Source organism: Neophocaena asiaeorientalis, unplaced genomic scaffold (assembly GCF_003031525.2).
Source record: "Neophocaena asiaeorientalis asiaeorientalis breed wild unplaced genomic scaffold, Neophocaena_asiaeorientalis_V1.1 scaffold91, whole genome shotgun sequence".
NCBI classification, from domain to species: Eukaryota; Metazoa; Chordata; class Mammalia; order Artiodactyla; family Phocoenidae; genus Neophocaena; species Neophocaena asiaeorientalis.
This window is the reverse complement of record NW_020173198.1, coordinates 7,623,736-7,646,203: the sequence shown is the minus strand read 5'-3', so window position 1 is coordinate 7,646,203 and position 22,468 is coordinate 7,623,736. Positions and strand designations below refer to the sequence as shown.

The following is a 22,468-nucleotide window of genomic DNA, read 5'->3' as shown; positions in this document are numbered from 1 at the left end:
TCTATAGAACATTAACATGCTTCCAAAGGCAAAACTACACAAACAAGTATACTAAAAGAAGTGTCATTCCTTCTCATATCTATTTCACCCAGTCCACCCTCCACCTATCTCATGTAAGTAAATAACATTGTTGTTTTCTGATTTATCCTTCCTTTGTTCCATTTTTTGTAAAGAAAAGTAGATATATATATGCTTTTTTATTTCGTTTTCTTTCTTACACAGAAGATAACATACTACATAAATAAACTCCTTTGCAGTTGGCTTTTTTCCCTTAACAAGATGTCCTGGAAATCACACCAGGACATAAGGTTCCAACTTCCCGTTTTTGCATATGGATATCCAGTCTTCCCAGTCTCATTTTTTTGAAGAAACTATCCATTTCACATTGAATGTTCTTGGCACCCTTGTCAAAGATCACTTGACCATATATACAGAGCTTTATTTCTGAACTCTCTTTTGTTCCATTAGCCTATTTGTCTATCTTTATGCCAGTACCACACTGTTTTGATTACTGTAGTTTTTTTTTTTTTTTTTTTTTTTTTTTTTTTTTTTTTTTTTTTTTTTTTTTTTATTACTGTAGTTTTTAATATGTTTTGAAATCAAGAAGTTTGTGTCATCTGACTTCATTCTTTTTCAGGATTATTTTGGCTATTCAGAATCATTTGAGATTCCTTATGAATTTTAAGATGATTTTCTTCTATTTCTGCAAAAAATGACATAAGAATTTTAATAGGGATTGAATTGAATCCATAGGTTGCTTTGTATACTGTTGACAACAATAGTGTGTTCCAGTCCCTGAACATGGAATGTTTCCTTTTATTTGTGTCTTTTAAAATTTCTTTCAGCATTGTTTTGTAGGGTTTTATTTGTTTTTTGTTTTCTGCGGTACGCAGGCCTCTCACTGTTCTGGCCTCTCCCGTTGCGGAGCACAGGCTACGGACGCGCAGGCTCAGGGACCATGGCTCACGGGCCCAGCCGCTCCGTGGCATGTGGGATCTTCCCGGACCGGGGAACGAACCCGTGTCCCCTGCATCGGCAGGCGGACTCTCAACCACTGCACCACCAGGGAAGCCCGGTTGATGGTTTCTTATTTTATCACTTTGAATATCTCATGCCATTCTCTTCTGGCCTGCAAGTTTTCTGTTAAGAAATCCACTGATAATCTTATGAAAGCTTCCTTGTATGTGATGATTTGCTTTTCTCTTGCTGCTTCCAAGATTCTCTAATTTTGACTTTTAACAATTTGATTGTAATGTGTCTTTGTGTGGGTGTCTTTGGATTTATCTTTCTTGGAATTCTTTCAGCTTATTGAATTTGTATGTTCATTTCTTTCCTCAGATATGGAGGGTTTTCAGCCATTGTTTCTTCAAATAAGCTCTCTGCTCCTTTCTCTTTTCTTCTGGGACTCCTATAATTTGTAAATTGGTCCTAATGATGGTGTCCCAAAGGCTCTTAGACTCTGTTTCCTTTTCTTCTTCTTTTTTTTTTTTTTTTTTTTTTTTTTTTTTTTTGTGCTTTAACTTAATGACTTCAAAGATCTGTTTTCAAGTTTGCCTGATCAAGTCTGATGTTGAACCCCTTTAGTGAATTTTCCAACTCACTTAATGTATTTTTCAGCTGCAGAATTTGTTTGGTTCTTTTTTCTTTTTTTTTTGAATTTTATTTTATTTTTTTATACAGCAGGTTCTTATATAAGTTACCTATTTTATACATATTACTGTATATATGTCAATCCCCAGCTCCCCCAATTCATCCCACCACCACATCCCCACCACCTGCTTTTCCCCCTTGGTGTCCATACGTTTGTTCTCTACACCTGTGCCTCTATTTCTGCCTTGCAAACTGCTTCATCTGTACCATTTTTCTAGATTCCACATACATGCGTTAATATATGATACTTGTTTTTCTCTTTCAGACTTACTTCACTCTGTATGACAGTCTCTAGGTCCATCTGCGTCTCTACAAATGACCCAATTTCGTTCCTTTTTATGGCTGAGTAACATTCCATTGTGTATATGTACCACATCTTCTTTATCCATTCGTCTGTCGATGGGCATTTAGGTTGCTTCCATGACCTGGCTATTGTAAAGAGTGCTGCAATGAACACTGGGTTGCATGTGTCTTTTTGAACTACAGTTTTCTCTGGGTATATGCCCAGTAGTGGGATTGCTGGGTCATATGGCAATTCTATTCATAGTTATTTAAGGAACCTCCATACTGTTCTCGATAGTGGCTGTATCAATTTACATTCTCACCAACAGTGCAAGAGGGTTCCCTTTTCTCCACACCCTCTCCAGCATTTGTTGTTTGTAGATTTTCTGATGATGCCCATTTTAACCAGTGTGAGGTGATAACCTCATTGTAGTTTTGATTTACATTTCTCTAATAATTAGTGATGTTGAACATCTTTTCATGTGCCTCTTGGCCATCTGTATATCTTCTTTGGAGAAGTGTCTATTTAGTTCTTCTGCCCATTTTTTGATTGAATTATTTGTTTTTTTAGTATTGAGCTGCATGAGCTATTTATATATTTTGGAGATTAGTCCTTTGTCCATTGATTCATTTGCAAATATTTTCTCCCATTCTGAGGGCTGTTTTTTCATCCTGTTTCTAGTTTCCTTTGCTGTGCAAAAGCTTTTAAGTCTCATTAGGTCCCATTTGTTTATTTTTATTTCCATTACTCTAGGAGGTGGATCAAAAAAGATCTTGCTGTGATTTATGTCAAAGAGTGTTCTACCTATGTTTTCCTCTAAGAGTTTTATAGTGTCTGGTCTTACATTTAGGTCTCTAATTCATTTTGAGTTTATTTTTGTGTATGGTGTTAGGGAGTTTTCTAATTTATTCTTTTACATGTAGCTGTCCAGATTTCCCAGCACCACTTATTGAAGAGACTGTCTTTTTGCCATTGTATATCCTTGCCTCCTTTGCCATAGGTTAGTTCACCATAGGTGCATGGGTTTATCTCTGGGCTTTCTATCCTGTTCCATTGACCTGTATGTCTGTTTTTGTGCCACTACCATATTGTCTTGATGACTGTAGCTTTGTAGTATAGTCTGAAGTCAGAGTTTGATTCCTCCAGCTCGGTTTTTTTCCCTCAAGACTACTTTGGCTATTTGGGATCTTTTGTGTCTCTGTACAAATTTTAAGATTTTTTGCTCTAGTTCCTTAAAAAATGCCATTGGTAATTTGATAGGGATTGCATTGAATCTGTAGATTGCTTTGGGTAGTATAGTCATTTTCACAATATTGATTCTTCCAGTGCAAGAACATGGTATATCTCTCCATCTGTTTGTATCATCTTTAATTTCTTTCATCAGTGTCTTACAGTTTTCTGCATACAGATCTTTTGTCTCCCTAGGTAGGTTTATTCCAAGATATTTTATTCTTTTTGTTGCAGTGGTGAATGGGATTGTTTCCTTAATTTCTCTTTCTGATTTTTCGTTGTTAGTGTATAGGAACGCAAGAGATTTCTGTGCATTAATTTTGTATCCTGCAACTTTACTAAATTCATTGATTAGCTCTAGAAGTTTTCTGGTGGCATCTTTAGGATTATCTATGTAGAGTGTCATGTCATCTGGAAACAGTGACAGTTTTACTTCTTCTTTTCCAATTTGTATTCCTTTTATTTCTTTTTCTCCTCTGATTGCCGTGGCTAGGACTTCCAAAACTATGTTGAATAATAGTGGCGAGAGTGCACATCCTTATCTTGTTTCTGATCTTAGAGGAAATGCTTTCAGTTTTTCACCATTGAGAAAGATGTTTGCTGTGGGTTTGTTGTATGTGACCTTTATTATGTTGAGGTAGGTTCCCTCTGTGCCCACTTTCTGAAGAGTTTTTATCATAAATGGTGTTGAATTTTGTCAAAAGCCTTTTCTGCATCTATTGAGATGATCATATGGTTTTCATTCTTCAATATGTTAATATGTTGTATCACATTGATTGAGTTGCATATATTGAAGAATCCTTGCATCCCTGGGATAAATCCCACTTGATCATGGTGTATGATCCTTTTAATGTGTTGTTGCATTCAGTTTGTTAGTATTTTGTTAAGGATTTTTGCATCTATATTCATCAGTGATATTGGTCTGTAATTTTCTTTTTTTGTAGTATCTTTGTCTGGTTTTGGTATCAGGGTGATGGTTGGCCTTGTAGAATGAGTTTGGGAGTGTTCCTTCCTCTGCAATTCTTTGGAAGAGTTTGAGAAGGATAGGTCCTCTCTAAATATTTGATAGAATTCACCTGTGAAGCCATCTGGTCCTGGACTTTTGTTTGTTGGAAGATTTTTAATCACAGTTTCAGTTTCATTACTTGTGATTGGTCTGTTCATTTTTTCTATTTCTTCCTGGTTCAGTCTTGGAAGGTTACACATTTCTAAGAATTTGTCCATTTCTTCCAGGTTGTCCATTTTATTGGCATAGAGTTGCTTGTAGTTGTCTCTTACGATGCTTTGTATGTCTGGGGTGTCCGTTGTAACTTCTCTTTTTTCCTTACTAATGTTATTGATTTGAGTCCTCTCCCTCTTTTTCTTGATGAGTCTGGCTAAAGGTTTATCAATTTTGTTTATCTTCTCAAAGAACCAGCTTTTAGTTTTATTGATCGTTGCTATTGTTTTCTTTGTTTCTATTTCATTTATTTCTGCTCTGATCTTTACAATTTCTTTCCCTCTACTACCTTTAGGTTTTGTTTGTTCTTCTTTCTCTAGTTCATTTAGGTGTAAGGTTAGATTGTTTATTTGAGATTTTTCTTGTTTCTTGAGGTAGGCTTGTATTGCTATAAACTTACCTCTTAGAACTGCTTTTGCTGCATTCCATAGGTTTTGGATCGTCGTGTTTTTGTTGTCATTTGTTTCTAGGTATTTTTTTGATTTCCTCTGATTTCTTCAGTGATCTCTTGGTTATTTAGTAAGGCATTGTTTAGCCTCCACATGTTTGCGTTTTTTCTCTGTAATTTATTTCTTAATCTCATAGCGTTGTGGTCGGAAAAGATGCTTGATGTGATTTCAATTTTCTTAAATTTACCAAGGCTTGATTTGTGACCCAAAATGTGATCTATCCTGGAGAATGTTCTGTGTGCACTTGAGAATAAAGTGTAATCTCCTGTTTTCGGATGGAATGTCCCATAAATATCAATTAAATCTATCTGGTCTATTGTGTCATTTAAAGATTGTGTTTCCATATTAATCTTTTGTCTGGATGATCTGTCCATTGGTGTAAGTGAGGTGTTAAAGTCCCCCACTGTTATTGTGTTACTGTTCATTTCCTCTTTTATAGCTGTTAGCATTTGCCTTATGTATTGAGTTGCTCCTATGTTGGGTGCATATATGTTTATAACTGTTATATCTTCTTCTTGGATTGATCCCTTGATTATTATGTAGTGTCTTTTCTTGTCTCTTATAACATTCTTTATTTTAAAGTCTATTTTGTCTGATATGAATATTGCTACTCCAGCTTTCTTTTGATTTCCATTAGCATGGAATATCTTTTTCCATCCCTTCACTTTCAGTCTGTATGTGTCCCTAGGTCTGACGTGGGTCTCTTTAGACAGCATATACATGGGTCTTGTTTTTGTATCCATTCAGTGAGCCTGTGTCTTTTGGTTGGAGCATTTAATCCATTCACATGTAAGGTAATTATCGATATGTTCTTGTTACCATTTTCTGAATTATTTTGGGTTTGTTTTTGTATGTCCTTTTCTTCTGTGTTTCCCACTTAGAGAAGTTCCTTTAGCATTTGTTGTAGCGCTCGTTTGGTGGTGCTGAATTCTTTTAGCTTTTGCTTGTCTGTAAAGCTTTTGATTTCTCCGTCAATCTGAATGAGATCCTTGCTGAGTAGAGCAATCTTGGTTGTAGGTTCTTCCCTTTCATCACTTTAAATATATTATGCCATTCCCTTCTGGCTTGTAGAGCTTCTGCTAAGAAATCTGCTGTTAACCTTATGGGGATTCCTTTGTATGTTATTTGTTGGTTTTCCCTTGATAATTTTTCTTTGTCTTTAATTTTTGTCAATTTGATTACTATGTGTCTTGGCATGTTTTCTCCTTGGGTTTCTCCTGCCTGGGACTCTCTGCACTTCCTGGACTTGGCTGGCTATTTCATTTCCCATGTTTGGGAAGTTTTCAACTATAATCTCTCCAAATATTTTCTTGGGTCCTTTCCCTCTCTCTTTTCCTTCTGGGTCCCCTAGAATGCTAATGTTGATGTGTTCAATGTTGTTCCAGAGGTCTCTTAGGCTGTCTTCATTTCTTTTCATTCTTTTTTCCTTTATTCTGTTCTGCGGCAGTGAATTCCACCTTTCTGTCTTCCAGGTCACTTATCCGTTCTTCTGCCTCAGTTGTTCTGCTATTGATTCCTTCTAGTGTATTTTTCATTTCAATTATTGTATTGTTCATCTCTGTTTGTTTGTTCTTTAATTCTTCTAGGTGTTTGTCCTTTAATTCTTCTAGTTTTTCGTTAAACATTTCTTGCATCTACTCGATCTTCGCCTCCATTCTTTTTCCAAGGTTCTGAATCATCTTCACTATCATTATTCTGAATTCTTTTTTTGGAAGGTTGCCTATCTCTACTTCATTTAGTTGTTTTTCTGGGGTTTTATCTTGTTCCTTCATCTGGTAAAAAGTCCTCTGCCTTTTCATTTTGTCTATCTTTCTGTGAGTGTAGTTTACATTCCACAGGCTGCAGGATTGTACTTCTTCTTGCTTCTGCTGTCTGCCCCCTGGTAGATGAGGCTATCTAAGAGGCTTGTGCAAGCTTCCTGACAGGAGGGACTGGTGGTGGGTAGAGCTGGCTGTTGCTCTGGTGGGCAGAGCTCAGTAAAACTTTAATCCTCTTGTCTGCTGATGGGTGGGGCTGAGTTCCCTCCCTGTTGGTTGTTTGGCCTGAGGCAACCTAGCACTGGAACCTACAGACTCTTTGGTGGGGCTCATGACTGACTCTTGGGAGGGCTAATGCCAACGAGTACTTCCCTGAACTTCTGCTGCCAGTGTCCTTGTCCTTGGGGTGAGCCACAGCCACCCCCCGCCTCTGCAGGAGACCCTTGAACACTAGCATGTAGGTCTGTTTCAGTCTCCTACGGGATCACTGCTCCTTTCCCCGGGTCTTGATGCACATACTACTTTGTGTGTGCCCTCCAAGAGGGGAGTCTCTTGTTTCCCCCAGTCCTGTTGAAATCCTGCAGTCAAATCCCACCAGCCTTCAAAGTCTAATTCTGTGGGAATTCCTTCTCCTGTTTCCAGACCCCCGGTTAGGAAGCATGACATGGGGCTCAGAACCTTCACTCCCATGGGTGGGCTTCTGTGGTATAATTGTTCCCCATTTTGTGAGTCACCCACCCAGCGGTTATCGGATTTGATTTTATTGTGATTGGGCCACTCCTACCATCTCATGGTGGCTTCTCCTTTGTCTTTGGATGTGGGTTATCTTTTTTGGTGAGTTCCAGTGTCTTCCTATCAATGATTGTAAAGCAGTTAGTAGTGATTCCAGTGCTCTTGCAAGAGGGATAAGCGCATGTCCTTCTCCACCATCTTCTCAGGAAATTTTTAGAAGACATCCATTTTACAACACATAATAGTAGCTGTTTCTCGCCTCCCCACCGCCACTCCACGAGGAGGGGGCAGGCAGGCGGATTGGTGGCACTGCACACTGGCAGCCCGTGGCCCTGCTGGCCCGGGCTCGGCCGGCCGCTCCACCCCACCGCCATTGCCTCCGCCACCGCAGTGTGTCTGGTTCTGTTTTATAGTTGCTGTCTCTTTAGTGAAATACTCATTTTGTTCATGCCTAATTTTCCTGATTTCATTAGTTGTCTGTCTATCTTTGTTCTCTTTTAGTTTTTTTTTTTTTTTTTTGTCAACTACCTCTCCAATTGTTAGTGCCTGGCATGGTGGAAGGGAAGACTTTCACTAATCAGCTCAGCCTGAGGTTTCAGGACCTCTCAAACATACTTTGAGGATGTGTCTTCTCTGAGCTTGTGCAGGTGCTTTTAGTTGTCTCATGTTCCCTGAGCGCCTGTCCCTGTTTCTCCTGAGCTTGCAATCTGTTGCTCCTCCTGACATCTGCTTTTGTAACTGCAGCTCTAATGTGCTGTGGTGATTGCATATGTTTTCAGTGGCTTCCAAACAAGGCTGCCAGTCCTATCAGTGCTCTGAGTCAGGTGAGACAGAAACTAGTCCCTCAGGCAGTGCCCAGCCTAGCCATGACATTGGCTGCATGGTCCACTCTTGTTTCTGTCCAGAGGGAAGATCTCCAGTGTGGGAAACTTCCTCTGTGTTGAGCCCTGCTGGGTCAGATAGGGGAAGGGATGGATGAGTACACAAAACTACATATTTTCCTTTCCCTTTTGCTGGAATCTCTTCTGGTTGTTGTTGTTTCTGGGTGCTGTAACTTCTCAACTGGTCTCTAGAGTTGTTGCAAAGGTATTCTGGTCTATATAGTGTTAACTCGGTGTCTATGGAAAACTGAGGGCTTAAAGCTGCCTTGTACTCTATCTTGCTGATGTCATGCTCTCTTTTTCTTTTTTTAAAGTGTTGGGGTTTTTTTGAGAAAGATGTGCTGGGAAAAATAAGTTTATAATGCTCTTGGGAGGGACTGGTATTTGTTTTATTTTTTTTCCCCCCCGCAGGATCCTTAATTTCCCTCCTGATTTCTTTATTTCCTTCTTTTCCTTCACTGCAGTGTCTCCAGCAGGGTATTGCCTCTTCTCTATATATCTGATTCTTCCCCAGAAGCACTGCTTCTCTGAGGCTGTCAAGTCTCTTCCTTGTAGTTAAGTGCTTGAACTATCAAAGTTGTGACCTGTGTTCATTATTTTGGCATTTTGTTGTACTTTCTTTCTGGGGCTGATTTTGTTTGTTTCATCCAAGTCTTCCATGCCCCTTGATTTTTTTTTTTCCCCCCAGAGTCTCTTGCGTCTCTTCTCCCTCTCTTTATTCACAGGCTTGCAGAATTTAACTTGTTTCTTTACTTAGAGGTAATTTGAAGATTGTAGTAGCCTGCTTCTTAGTAATGCTGAAGATCTGGGTCATATGTGATTGTATTTATTCTCTTTCCTGATTATATGGTTTTTCTACAAGGCTGTGTGGTGTCACCATTTTCTTCTGGACCTTGAAGTCAGCCTCATATTGCTTTTTAATATGGGTAAAAAGACAACCATTGTTTATATTACTGTGGCTCACCTCCATGAGCCACAGTAGACTATTAGGTTCCTGCTTCATCCAGGCTGTGCTGTTTTCTGCAGGTTCTTGAGCAGGCCAGAGTGGAAGTCCCCCTGTTTACCTTCAGCATCGTGCAGTTCTCTCTTGAACCCTTTCCACCCAACCTCAGTGAGGAGATGAGCAAAAGAGTAAGTGAATGGGTTCTGCTAGATGATTTATTTGACCTATTATAATCTCCCCCCCATTAAGGAAAGTAATACATACTTCATTAAGTTTACTGTATACTTCTCTAAATTTTTTCTATATGTATCAATATATTTTCATTTTTATAAAAATGGGAATCAGACTATATATACTCTTTTGCAACTTTATTTATTCCTTTAACAGTATATCTTACACATCTGTTCATAACACTATATAATCTTATTTCCCTTGTGCTGCATAGTTTTCCATTGTATGATATACCTATTTTCAGCATTTGCACTTTATAAATTTTTGCTATTCCAAATAATGATGCAATGAAATCCCTGTATACAAATCCTTGTACATTTGGCAAGTGTTTGTGTTAAGAAATTCCTTGAAAGGAATTATCCCATGTTTTGACTCATGATTTCTTTAGATTTGACTTAATTCTCTTTCCACATCCACCTCCTTACTATATTCTGTTGTTTTTCTTATAGATGAAGATCAAGTGGATGGAGATGTCAACTATCTATGCTGGGCCATTTAGCAAAAACTGTAACCTTAGAGCTCTGAATAGGCTGTTTGAGAGTTTTGGTCCAGTCCTGTCAATGACTCTTACTCTTGAATCCCATCAGGTAATGAGACAAGAAAACTTAGATTTTGACCTTCTAATCTAGTGTGGGAAATTCAGATGCCTTCTAGGGTCCTTCAAGTATTAGTGATTTGAGCTTGATTGTCACTGACTGGAATGTGAGACATGCTCTGTCTCATGGGAACAGTGTTGACCCATAAGAATGTGTGCCCCATATTGCCAGATCTTCTGATTTTTTTGTTTTGAGAATCAAGAAATCTGCCAATTTTCATATTGTTGGCTCCAATTTTCTTAAATATTATGTAAGCCAGACAAAAAATATGTCTAGTGGTTTAATGTAGTTTATGGGCTTCATGCTTGTGACTTCAGCTTTAAATGATAAAATGCCCTTTCAAAAACAGCAGTAGCTTCCATGTGCTGGGAAGTCTGTAGGGCTTAAATCCAAAGTAGGCTCATAGCTGGGTTAAGATACTAGAGGAGTAGGGCTTTTTTTTGTTGTTGCTGTTAGCTCTCCAATCTCTTGGAGTAAGTTTTGTTTATTAGTTTATTTACATAAAAACCCTATAAAGAGTTTAATTATTTTTACTTTTTAAGAAATAATACTTGTATATGGTTTTAAAAATTCATACTTTTTAAAAGGATGTATAGATACATCCTTTTGTATAGATAGAGTAAGCCTCTTCATGGTCATAGCAAGAAGTCAGATAAAGACTAAAGTTACTATATGAAGCAATAACAACATTATAAGTACTATGAGATGGGAAGCCATGAAAAGAATTGAAAACAAAAACTTAGAATATATGTAGAATGATATACAATAACTGGTAACAATGAAGGGAGAGAGGAACTAGGTGACTGGGAACAGGGGTTAGGGGAAGACTTTTCACTGTAAATTTTTTTGTACCTTTAGAATTTTGATATAGGCAACTATTAATCTGGTGCATTAAACTATTATGTGTAATAGCTAATAATACAACTAATAACTATTAGGTTTAGTAACTATTAAAGTGAAGCAAAAATTAAAGTCTCTAAAGCTATCTAACTGCAGAATCCTAGATGTTTAAAATGTGCTTTCCCCAAATCTTTTATTGTCTTTCCTACACCTAAAAACAGAAATAAAAAGATCATCCCTGGGAACATAGACTGAGGGATGGGAAAGGGTATTCAAGGGACTGTCACTCCTTCCTGTAAGTCGTCTTGTCTTTTTTTTTTTCTTTCTTTTTGTAAAGTGTACATAAAATTTGCCTTTTAAACCATTTTTATGTATAGTTCAGTGTTATTAAGTACATTCTCTCTAGAACTTTTTCATCATCCCATACTGAAACTCTGTACCCTTTAAACAGTAACTCCCCAGTCCCCTTTCTCCCAGGCCTATTAACTACTATTGTGTTTCCTGTCTTATAAATTTGACTACTCTATGTGTATCATATAAGTGGAATCCTACAATATTTGTCCTTTTGTGTCTGGCTTATTTCACTTAGCATAATGTCTTCAGGGTTCACCCATGATGTAGTATGTATCAGAATTTCATTTCTTTTCAAGGCTGAATTATATTCCATTGTATGATTATACTACATTTTGTTTATCCATTCGTCCATCGATGAACATTTGGATTGTTTCCACGTTTTAGCCATTCTGAATAATGCTACTATGAAATGAACATGGATGTACAAGTATTTGAGTCCCTGTTTTCAGTTCTTTGGGGTGATATACACAGATGTGGAATTTCTGGGTTAAATGATAATTCATTTCATTTTTTGAGGAACTGCCATACTGTTTTCTATAGCAGCTGCACAATTTTACATTCCCACCCGCAATGCCAAGGGTTCCAACTTCTCCATATTCCAGCTGACACTTGGGGTTTTTTTTTTGGTCTTTTTTGTTGTTTGTTTTTGGCTGCGCCCCATGTGGGATCTTAGTTCCCCGACCAGGGAATGAACCCCTGCCCCGTGCATTGGAAGCTAGGGGGTCCTAACCACTGGACCACCAGGAATTCCCCTGACACTTGGTTTTTTTTTGTTTGTTTTTGGTTTGGGGGGGAGGGTTGTTTAGATAGTAGCCATCCTAATGGATGTGAGGTATCAATAGTATCTCATGGTTTTGACTTGCAGTTCCCTAATGATTAGTGATGTTGAGCATTTCTTTGTATGCTTATTGGCCATTGGTATATCTTCTTTGGAGAAATGTCTATGCAAGTCCTTTGCCTATTTTTTAATTGGGTTGATTTTTTTGTGTTGAGTTTTAGGAGTTCTCTATATATTTTAGATATGAATCCTTCAGTAGATATGTGATTTGCAAATATTTTCTCCCATTCGTTCTGCTGCCTTTTGACATTGTTGATGGTTGTTCTTTGATACACTTTTTAATTTTGATAAAGTTTAACTTCTCATATTTTTTTTGTTGCCTGGGCCTTTGGTGTCATATTCAGGAAATCATTGCCAAATCCAATAAAATGAAGCTTTTCTATGGGAGCACTTTAATCTCCATGATGATGCTGTGGCTCAGACCATCACATAGATTTAGATACTCTGGTGTTAATCAAGTGCAAAATAAGTCAATTTGAAGATGCAAATCCAGTGGAAGAACTTAACCTCCCCAAGCTTGTAGGAAAGCTGCTTGTCTAAAATTAAGCTAATAAGGCAAATGGGAATCTCTACCTGTGACCTGCAGCGGTAACTTTAGTGATTTATAATAAATGGTATGGGGGCTTCTCTAGTGGTGCAGTGGTTGAGAGTCTGCCTGCCGATGCAGGGAACATGGGTTTATGCCCTGGTCCGGGAAGATCCCACATGCCGTGGAGTGGCTGGGCCCGTGAGCCATGGCCGCTGAGCCTGCGTGTCCGGAGCCTGTGCTCCGCAACGGGAGAGGCCACAACAGTGAGAGGCCCGTGTACCGCAAAATAATAATAATAAATGGTATGAACAGCAAGTTGGGTAGTAAGGAATTTGTTAGTGCTTCCCCATACCACCTAGGGAGAGAAGGCTTCAATTTTAAGTGACAAGATTATTTTCTGAAAACCAAGCCCTGGACCATGATGATTCCACTTAAAATTGATGGTCTGTGATCACTGTCTAGCCCAGCACAGCAAGAACATCCATTCTGGTGGCTCTGGCCACTGTAGTTTAGGTGGGCCCCGTTCCTAGCCCCGTCTCTGGCAGTTTGAGCCTGGAAAGCAAAAGTAAGGAAATCTTGATTTTTCTGCAGCCATATCTCTGTATACAATACGAAGTCCTGGAAGGTGCCCAGCTGGCCATAGAGTCTCTGGATGGCAGCCTGGTAGAAGGTACCTGCATCAAGGTAGGGTTTCCAGAGAAAGCATAAAGTAGTGCACTTCACTCAATCCTGTATTTTCAGTACTTGTATTTACTCAAGCCTGTATTTACAGCACCCTAAGACATAACAGCTTAGACAAGCACCCTCGAGAGGCTTAAGACACAAGACTTGCTGTAATGGAAAGCCTTCAGCCAAGGCCGGCATTCTTATAGTGGTGACCTAAAACACGATAGCTTTTCATTTTTGTCAAAATCAGCCTGGGCTACATCTTCCATGTACTCTTTATCCCTACTTAGACCCCAAATGGTTTTTCAGGGTGGTTTTTTTGTGGTTGCCCTTTAGCTTTCAGGGGAATCAAATGGTATTTTGATGTTTCTTATGCAATTAAACAGAATTTCATTGGTATAGAAGGCAGAGAACTGATTGCAGTTGGTGGGGGAGAGAAGGAAAGGGAAGAGAGTATCATTTACACAAAAATATTTACATTTTGTATTTATTTATCAAGTTTCTACCATAGTCCTTGGGGCAGTTATCATTAGGTCCCTTGTATAGATAAGGAAGCTGCAGAATTAAGCTACTTGCTAGTATGTAACAGGCCTGGGGTTTGAAGTGGTGACTTTTCTACCATTAATGCCATCTTTCCTTGGTTAGGTGCAGAGGCCTGTGACAGAGCTCACCCTTGATTGTGACATCCTTGTGAATGAGCTGGAACAAGATTCTGAGAACCGAGGTACTATATACCTGTCTGGAGTGAGTGAAACCTTCAAGGAACACCTGTTGCAACAGTCCAGCCTCTTCCTGGGCCTGGAAGCTCTGATCTTGCCTAAAGATCTTAAAAATGGAAAGCAGAAAAACTACTGTTTCTTGAGTAAGTCTATGCCATTGAATATAGCCTTGGGAAAGGAGATTAGACATGGTGGTAACATGAGGTCAGAGAAAGGAAATGTTCAACAAGTAATCCCTCCTGGGCTGGACCAGGTCAACATCTCCTGATTTTGTCCTTCTCCCTTGGCTCTGGATGGGCTCCAGCTTGGATGGTGATCAGCTTTTTTTGTTTTTGTTTTGGTTTTGGTTTTGGTTTTGGTCCTTAATAACAGAAGGGGGTATTCTTGTTTTCAGGATTCAGAACTTTTGGCAGTGCCCATAGGGCCCTTGGCATTCTCACAGGCAAGAACTGGAAGCTGAAAGGCAGGCATGCCCTAACCCCCAGGCACCTCCATTCATGGCTCAGGGGCTTACCTCCTGAACCAAGGCCCCCAGGGCTTCGTGTCATACCTCCTCCCTCGGAGCAGGAGGCCGTGCAGGTGAGTGATTAAATGTATCCTGGGGTTAGGGGGGAGAGGTAGCTAGCTACCTTGGTTTGCTGGCTCTGGTGGTTGGCCTTCTGATGTTTATGGAAATTAGACAGGATAGTCCTGCTCAAGTGACACTTAAGCCTTCAGTCTTTTTTTTCCTGCCCTGCCACTAGTCTTACTTCACTCTCCAGTGTCTTCCAGCCCTGGACACACCTTTCTTTCTCCAAGATCTCTCATACTTTTGCCCCCTCCAAACTTGCTAAAATCAGGTTTTCCAGGTGTCTCTCCAAGGGACTTTGAGAGGTTAATACAGGAAGTTGGAGAGCTGGACAAGTCTTTAGTGATCTACGATTTCCTGAAGTGTAGTACATACATACACAATATGATTTTTGGTGGTCATAGATGGACCTCTTTTTTTCACTTTTATTGATATGAACTTGTTTTTCTAACATTCATTAAAGTATGCAACCACCACATTGAACGTGTGATTTCATGGATAGTATTACTTAGACGAAGCTAAGGAAGAAATTGACTCACTTTAAAGAAAACCATTAGGGAATATGCAACAGAAGGGTGAAGATAGAAGGTGAATGGTTTAAGTTTGGGAAGCCCTGCCGTGGTCTAATGTCCCACACTTAGCAGATGAGGAAGAGACACCAGAGCTGGTGAGTGACTTTGCCCAGGTCACAGAGATACTTAATGTCAGAGGCCAGACTAGAGCTCTCCTTAGTGATTTGGTTTCCCTAACTCAGGACCCTAAACTGACTTGGAGGTCTGGGGATGCTGAAGTGGACAAGGAACCCTGCAGTATAGACTCTGGCTTCAGACTGAGGATTTGTACAGATCCTTTCCCGGGAGCCTGAGGAGGAATGTTGCAGTCCCTCCAAAGGTCACCGGTGGGTACTCTGACTGAGTGTCAACACCTGGCTTTGATTCTAGATGCTGAACTTGGACCACCCAAAGATAGCAGCCTGGCGCTGGGGCAGGAAGATAGGGAAGCTCTACCACAGCCTGTGCTCAGGCACCCTCTGCCTCATCCTGCTGCCAGGAACTGAGAGGTAAGGACTGAAGGGTTGCCCCTTCATGATTCTGACCTCTGGACTCTCTGGACTTAAGCTTTTCTTGGAGAAAAGCCTTTTGTTGACGTCCAGGCACATAAACGAAAACTGAAATGAATCATCTCTTAACTCTCACAGTTCTAAGAGAGAGGTATTGTATCCCCATGTTACTCGTATTTGCTTTTATAACTACACTTAGTGGTCCCTCAAGGAGACAGCTCATCCCAGTTTAAAGGCAGAGGTCTTAGGTTCTGCAGCCTCTCTGGAACAAGAGGCACTTGAGTAAAAATGGTCAAGAAGTTCTAGGGCAAGGCCCAGGCTTAGATGTGACTATAACCTACCTTTCCCACATATCAGGAGTGTGTTCCTGCCTTCCCTGCCCTTGCCCCCTTTACCATTTATGTTAACTTTTAAGAGATAGGGCCTGTTTTGCTGTTTCTAAGACTGAGGAATACTGGAGCAGGACTCTGGGTCCAGTCCCAGCTGTATCACCTATCTCTGCTGACAAGTAGTGGCCAAGCCACTTTCCCACTGTGGATCTCAATTTCCCTTTGGTAAAATGAGGGATTTGGAGTAAATCAGTCATTTTCAAATGCTTGAAACTATAAAACCCTTTCTTTAAAAGAAAAATTGATGTTAAATCTTTACTAAGGCATAAAGATGAGCAATTCTGAAATGGATGAGTAGGTATATGAATGAATGTGTATGCTGGGGGAGGAGAGAAAGAGGGAAAGAGGGCTTTTTTTAAAAAAGCACAGTTTGAAAATCACTGGATTGTATTATTTCTAAAGTCCCTTAAAATTCTGACATTCTAGGATTCTTTCACAGGCCCAAGGTCCCAGGTGGCAAAACATGAATGCCTCAGGCCTTGAAGCCTGGATCAGAAGTTAACTTCCTGTCATAAAATTCTTGTAACATGTATTAGGGCCACTAGTGAAACAGGCTACCTGCTGGGCAGCTCGAGAGAATTACTGTCTCTGAGAAACAGAAATAAGTACTAGGTTTTACAGCAAAAGAAAAATCTTAGACTGATATACTTCAAACAGGCTTATGGGTAGACTTAACAGCAATCAAACAGGTTTATGGGTAGACTTAACAGCAAGAGGTTTAAAAGCGACCAAAAATTGCCAAAGAAAGAAAAAAGAAAGCTTTTGTTTAAGAGCTTGGACCCTGAGGGGCAAACTTGCCTGGATAAAACTTCTCAGAGCCAGTGTATGGAGGTAGGGGTAAAATAGGGGTTTCCGTGTACCAAGTGGAATACTTAGCTTGTAGTTCCCCATCGTGTGGGTAGACTAAGCCAAGAGAGGGCCAAAGCTTTCTTCTCCCAGAAGTAGCTGGCGTGTTCTCAGGGGATGAGGGCTTAGAGGAGGGTGCATTGGGTCAGGGAGCAAAAAAGGCTTAGGTTCTGACCGAGGCAGAGGTCCTAAGGCATGTTTGACAAGTCAGGAGAAAACTCTGGAAATAGCAAATCCTGTAGTAACAAAACCTGCTGTTACTGCTTTGTTTTAAAAGTTGCACTCTGATTTCCATAGCCATAATGATCAAACCCAGCAGCACAAGCATGTATTTCCCCAGACTGTAAGCTTGCTGTGTGACTGACTTCTCTGGGCCTCATCTGTGCAGCTGTCTCCACGACGCCAGCAGATAACACTTGGGAAAGGGTAAAAGCGGCTCAGGAAGGAGTAGCAGGGAGAGTAGAAGGCTTCCTCGTGCTGGGAGCCTGACTCAGCTCTTAATCCTTATACTTCTGGTGACTGCTAAAATTAATACTGAAAATATTAATAATTGCTATAATTCATCAAACCCTTAATGTGTCAAGTACTGCTAAGTGCTTTTATATGCAGTTTTGGTTAAGGTTGTTGAATCTCCATTTAACAAGATGAGAAAAAGGCTCAGATTAAGCAACTTGCCTACGGTCACCCAGCTAGTAAGTGCACAATTAATATTTGAATTCTGATGGCCTCTAGGTCCAGAGCCACTCTCCAGCACTTAGAACTCCAGTCCTCCATAGCCAAAAGGCCTGTGGCTTGTTAGCTTAAGTTCAGACATCAGGTGGAGACAGATTCTGTGTTTGTCTTTGCTCATTTCTGCCTCCTTTGCCTTGGAGAGCACCTCAGCGCTCTAACCCAATTCCAAGAATATTCACTACATGGTGGCAGGGAACTAATATGTACCAGATGACTCCTAAATTCTAAGCACTGTGCTAGGTGTTTTACAACATACATTATTAAAAGTTAACATCTTGTAAAGTTTTTCAAACAGTGCCTGGCACATGATAGGTGCTACAAAAGTGTTTTAAATAAAGCAAACAAAATTCTAGTAGCAGCTTAAAAGGATTCTGATGACAGACTGCCATTATTACCTAGTTTTGTCATTTAATGGTTGTGTGACTTGAGCAAGTTATATCATTCCTATAAGCCTGTTTTTTTATTTGAAAAGTGGACATAACAATTGTATCTATATCAGTATCTATATAAGGTACACTAGCTGTTTGGAGGATTAAATGAGAACACATACAGAGTCCCAACTGCTTGACATGCAGTAAGTGCTCCATATATGTTAACATGTTAGCCATTATTGTCTGTAGTCCTCACAAAAGCCCTGTGAGATAGTAATTTTAATACTTCTTTATAGTTGAAGAAACTGAGTCTTAGTTTGAGATCATTCACCCTTAGTTGAGATGTGCCTCACATCTGTTAAGTGGCAGAGCTATGATTTGATTCTAGGCATCTGGGACTAGTCAATATTCTTTCCATTGGACCATTTTCAGCAGGCAGCTTTCCATAAGCTGTCTACCTGCCTGCCCCCTGCCCCATGGCACATGCACATATCAAAAAAAACACCTTTTGGGCTTCCCTGGTGGCTTAGTGGTTGAGAGTCCGCCTGCCAATGCAGGGAACACGGGTTCGTGCCCCGGTTCGGGAAGATCCCACATGCCGCGGAGCGGCTGGGCCCGTGAGCTGTGGCCGCTGAGCCTACACGTCCGGAGCCTGTGCTCTGCAACGGGAAAGGCCACAACAGTGAGAGGCCCGCATACCGCAAAAAAAAAAAAACAAAACACCTTTTTCCTCTACTTAAGTCTATAACCATTCATTCAACCCTGTCGACAAAAACTATCTTTATTCCTCATCTGTTGCAGCACTCATGGATCGCTCTCTGGCCTAGGACTGATGGGAATAAAAGATGAAGAGGAAAGCAACATCCTAAACTAGTGTTTGTGAGTCTGCCCACCATTTTCCATGTGCCACATTTCTTAATCCCTCGTGGGCAATGGCAGAGAATTTGGTCAGGCTGCAGGCACTCCAGAGGCTGCCAGACCTCTATATAGTAGACAGTTTGTGGAAACATTGTACCAGCTTGAGGAGTCTAGTCCATTTATATGACATGTACAAATTTTCAATAAATGCCTAAAATTCAGACATTCCTCATCCTAAGACAAGGTGAGGGGAGGAAACCAGTTTGTACTTTCTTTGTGTCAGTGGGTTTATACACAGGTATTACAGCAGGTGCTTATTGCATGTAGCACTCCTATTAAATGGTATACTGTATATAGGTAAGGAAACCAGGAGGAGTGACTTCTCTGTGGAGAAAACCCAGGTATTACGTAGTTTGTCAAAGTGGTAACATCTGTGAAGCAAATTTCTGTAAGGCAAACTGTTTTCTATTAATGGCTTTTATAATATTGAAGGAAAAAGATAGGCAGACTGCGAATCTGGCAGGTCCACCAGAGCAAAGTTGAAGACTGACTCTTTTAGCTTTTAACCAATCCAGGAAGCCCCCTTTCAATTTTCAGGGATGCTTCCTTCCTTTCGGAGTGAGACTGCAGTGTTACCCTTTACCAACAGGTGCCTCCATCACACCAGAGCTCCCCCTTAGAAGCTCTAATTTCAGTAAAAGCCTTTGCTTTTTTTTTTAAATCAACTCTCAAATTGTCAACATTCTGTGTTGGAAAGGACATGGGCACAGGCACACACAGTTCCAAAACTGATAGAGATATTGGCTGCCCTCCAGAAAAGATGAATTAATCTGGCATGTAGTATGTATCATTACAAAAAATCTTGTTAAATTTCTCTCTACCCTGGGACCCTGCAATTCCACTCCTAGAGTAATATCCTCAAAAACATGTATGGAGGAGATGTCATGGGGTTATTCAATGGAATTCTAGGTAGCTATTTTTTAAAATTACGTGTGTGTGCATGCACGTGTGTGTAAATAAAATCTAGTGAAAGAGATCTACAAGAAGCAGCAGTAGACCTCTGGATCCAAACTGCTAGATTCTGAATTCCAGCTTTCCTACTTTTTAGTTAGGTGAGCTTGAATTACTGTAAATTATTTAACATCTCTGTGCTTGGTACATAATAATGGTATACATCTTATAGGATTGTTGTGAAGATGAGATAGTGCATTTATCGTATATTATAGGTTGTATAAAGCATGGAGAGTTACAGGATAATCTGTATAGTTTGAGTAGAAAAAACTATACAAAGATATGCACAGCCTTGAAACAAAACCTGGAAGGCTATATACCAAAATATGAACAGTATTTGTCTCTGGCTAGTGGGATTGGCAGATTCGATTTTACCAAATGCTCTTCTGTATATAGGCCGTTTGTTTTTTTTTTTAAGTCAGCATATATTGCTTTCATAGTTAGAAAAAAATAATTAAAATAACTCTCAAGGTTGGGCATTTGAGGCAGTGTTTAATCCTTTAAATGCAACTTCTATACGATCTGGAAGTTGGTAACCTGGAGCCAGAACTGAAGCTCTTGATTTTGGATGAAGTTCCCCTGTAAAGAGCGAAGTTCCCCAGGTATACTGCTGACCTCAGCTGCAAGGCCTTGAGAACATCTTGAAACAATGTTGCTGGATTCTTTCCTCCTGCAGCTGAGCTCCAAAGCTGTGGGAGTTTAGCTGCTGTTTACTTCTTGAGACTCCAGTCCTGAGACACAAAATAAGTGTCTGTCTAGGTTGGCACTTCAGCTGTGCTCCTGGGCCAGTCACTTAACCTTGTTTGAGTCCATTTCTACAGCTGTATAAAATGAGGATGTATCTACGTTTAAGGATTATTATGAATATTTAAAGATTCAGTTTGTGGAAAATGACCAAATAGTGGGATATGTATGAATTATTTGCCCTCTCTGAGCCTGTTTCCTCATTTTATTTTTTTTATTTTGGCCATGCCACTCAGCTTGCCAGTTCCCCGACCAGGGATTGAACCCTGGCTACAGCAGTGAAAGCATGGAATCCTAACCACTAGGCCACCAGGGAGCTCCCTTCAGTTTCCTCATTTTAAAGAAGGCAACATTAGTACCTACTTCATAAGGTTGTTGTGAGAAATTAGGGAAAGCCTACATTTTATTGAGGATCATCTTCCAACTGCATATTCACAGAGCAGATGAAGGTTCCCTGTGCCAAGAGCACACTCCCTTTGCTCCTAGGAAAAGCCAAGGCCATTCCTTTTCCTGGATGGGTGGGGGTGGAAGTTTCCCCACGGGCCCCCAACTCTAGAACTCTACAGAGATAGGCCTGGACCATAACGTCTCTGAGGCCCCGGTCTGCACACACTGTTCTTTCAGCTGATGCTCCCACCTTTTGGAAGCCAAAGCTGCCAACTTGGCCTCTTGCAAAACACACATTCCATTCATAAGTGCGTTTGTGCATTTTTCCTCCCACACCCTTCTAGGCAGCCAATGCAGAGCTGCCAAGGCAGCTGCAGGAGCAGCTTCTCATTTGGGGGAGAAAGGCAACTTGAAGGGTTTTCACAGAACACTTGGTTTAGGCTTTGAATATATTACTCCCCAACTTTCTGGCCTCCTCACCCATAGTGGGGTTGTTTAGTAGTACACTCAGCCATGTCATTTTCATTTACTTTTGTCCCCCTTTTTGTAAATTCTCTTCCCTATTATAAAGGAAATCCATTAATGGAAACTTGAAAAATCTAGAAAAGTTAAAACCATATCTAATCCCACCACTCAGTCAATGACTGCCCCTGTTTTACAATCTTCTATCATACTTTTTCCATTATGCAAAAGCAGTTTTTAATAGCTGCATAATATTCCAAAATGTTGATGTGTGCCATAATTTCTAAAACAGTCCCCTATGGTTGGCACTAAGTTGTTCCCAAATGATGCTGCCAATCATATCCTTGCACATACATCTTTGGCAGATATTATTTCTTGAGGAAAAATTCCTAGAAGTGAAATTACTGGGCTTTTTTAAAAAGTATGAACACTGAAGGATTTTTTAATTCCAGGGAAGTTTTTACCTTGTGTTTGCTAGCATCGATTTGTTTCAAATCTTTGTTAATTTGACAGATTAAAAAAGTTTTTCATTATAGGTTTAATTTCTGTTTATTTGAATACCCTTTAGATTAATCTTCACTTTATTATTCCCCACACCTCTTAGATTGTCATCTGCTACTTTTTCCAGAAGGTTTTGGCCAATTGTTTTTCCTTAGAGAGTTGTCCATATCCTTTGCTCATGTTTCTGTTGTCTTTTCCATAATGAATTTTCCATTCTGAATTTTTAAGGTCTCTTTACACATTAAGTATAGTGTCCATTTGTCAATTATTGCAAAATTTTGATGGCAGTCTCGTCCTCAAGGATGTTGCCCTCAGAAAGGGAAAGGACCTCCAAGATCTTATCTTCAATTTCCTTTAGCTGCTTCTTGTTCTTGGCACTTTCCACAATCAACTTGTTCTTTTTCTCTTCCAGTTCTGGCTTCTTCTTGGTGGCCACGATGCCAAGGAGTTGATCTTGGAGGCCCAAGGGGGTGATCATAAAGTTGAGGAGACAGACTTTAACGGTGACTTCAGGGAGATAATGTGGGTTCCTCAAAACGGGTTGTGATATATAACTTAAAATCCCTGGAATATTCAATGATGTTTTCACCAAGCCTCATGTACTCAACCCCTTGCTTTCCTG

At 40.1% G+C, this 22,468-nt stretch overlaps 1 protein-coding gene across 1 annotated transcript in view; it reads left to right on the top strand.

Moving 5' to 3' along the window:
• The window catches only part of REXO5 (RNA exonuclease 5), a 42,169-nt gene extending 23,204 nt beyond the window's left edge, over nucleotides 1-18,965 (top strand). Inside the window, exons 14-20 of the mRNA XM_024744612.1 lie at nucleotides 9,228-9,332; nucleotides 9,825-9,962; nucleotides 13,124-13,216; nucleotides 13,844-14,060; nucleotides 14,312-14,496; nucleotides 15,427-15,545; nucleotides 18,685-18,965. Of these exons, the coding sequence (XP_024600380.1) occupies nucleotides 9,228-9,332; nucleotides 9,825-9,962; nucleotides 13,124-13,216; nucleotides 13,844-14,060; nucleotides 14,312-14,496; nucleotides 15,427-15,545; nucleotides 18,685-18,757 (930 nt within the window). The 3' untranslated portion in view covers nucleotides 18,758-18,965. The remainder of the gene's footprint in view (nucleotides 1-9,227; nucleotides 9,333-9,824; nucleotides 9,963-13,123; nucleotides 13,217-13,843; nucleotides 14,061-14,311; nucleotides 14,497-15,426; nucleotides 15,546-18,684) is intronic.
• The last annotated feature ends 3,503 nt before the right edge of the window (nucleotides 18,966-22,468 follow it).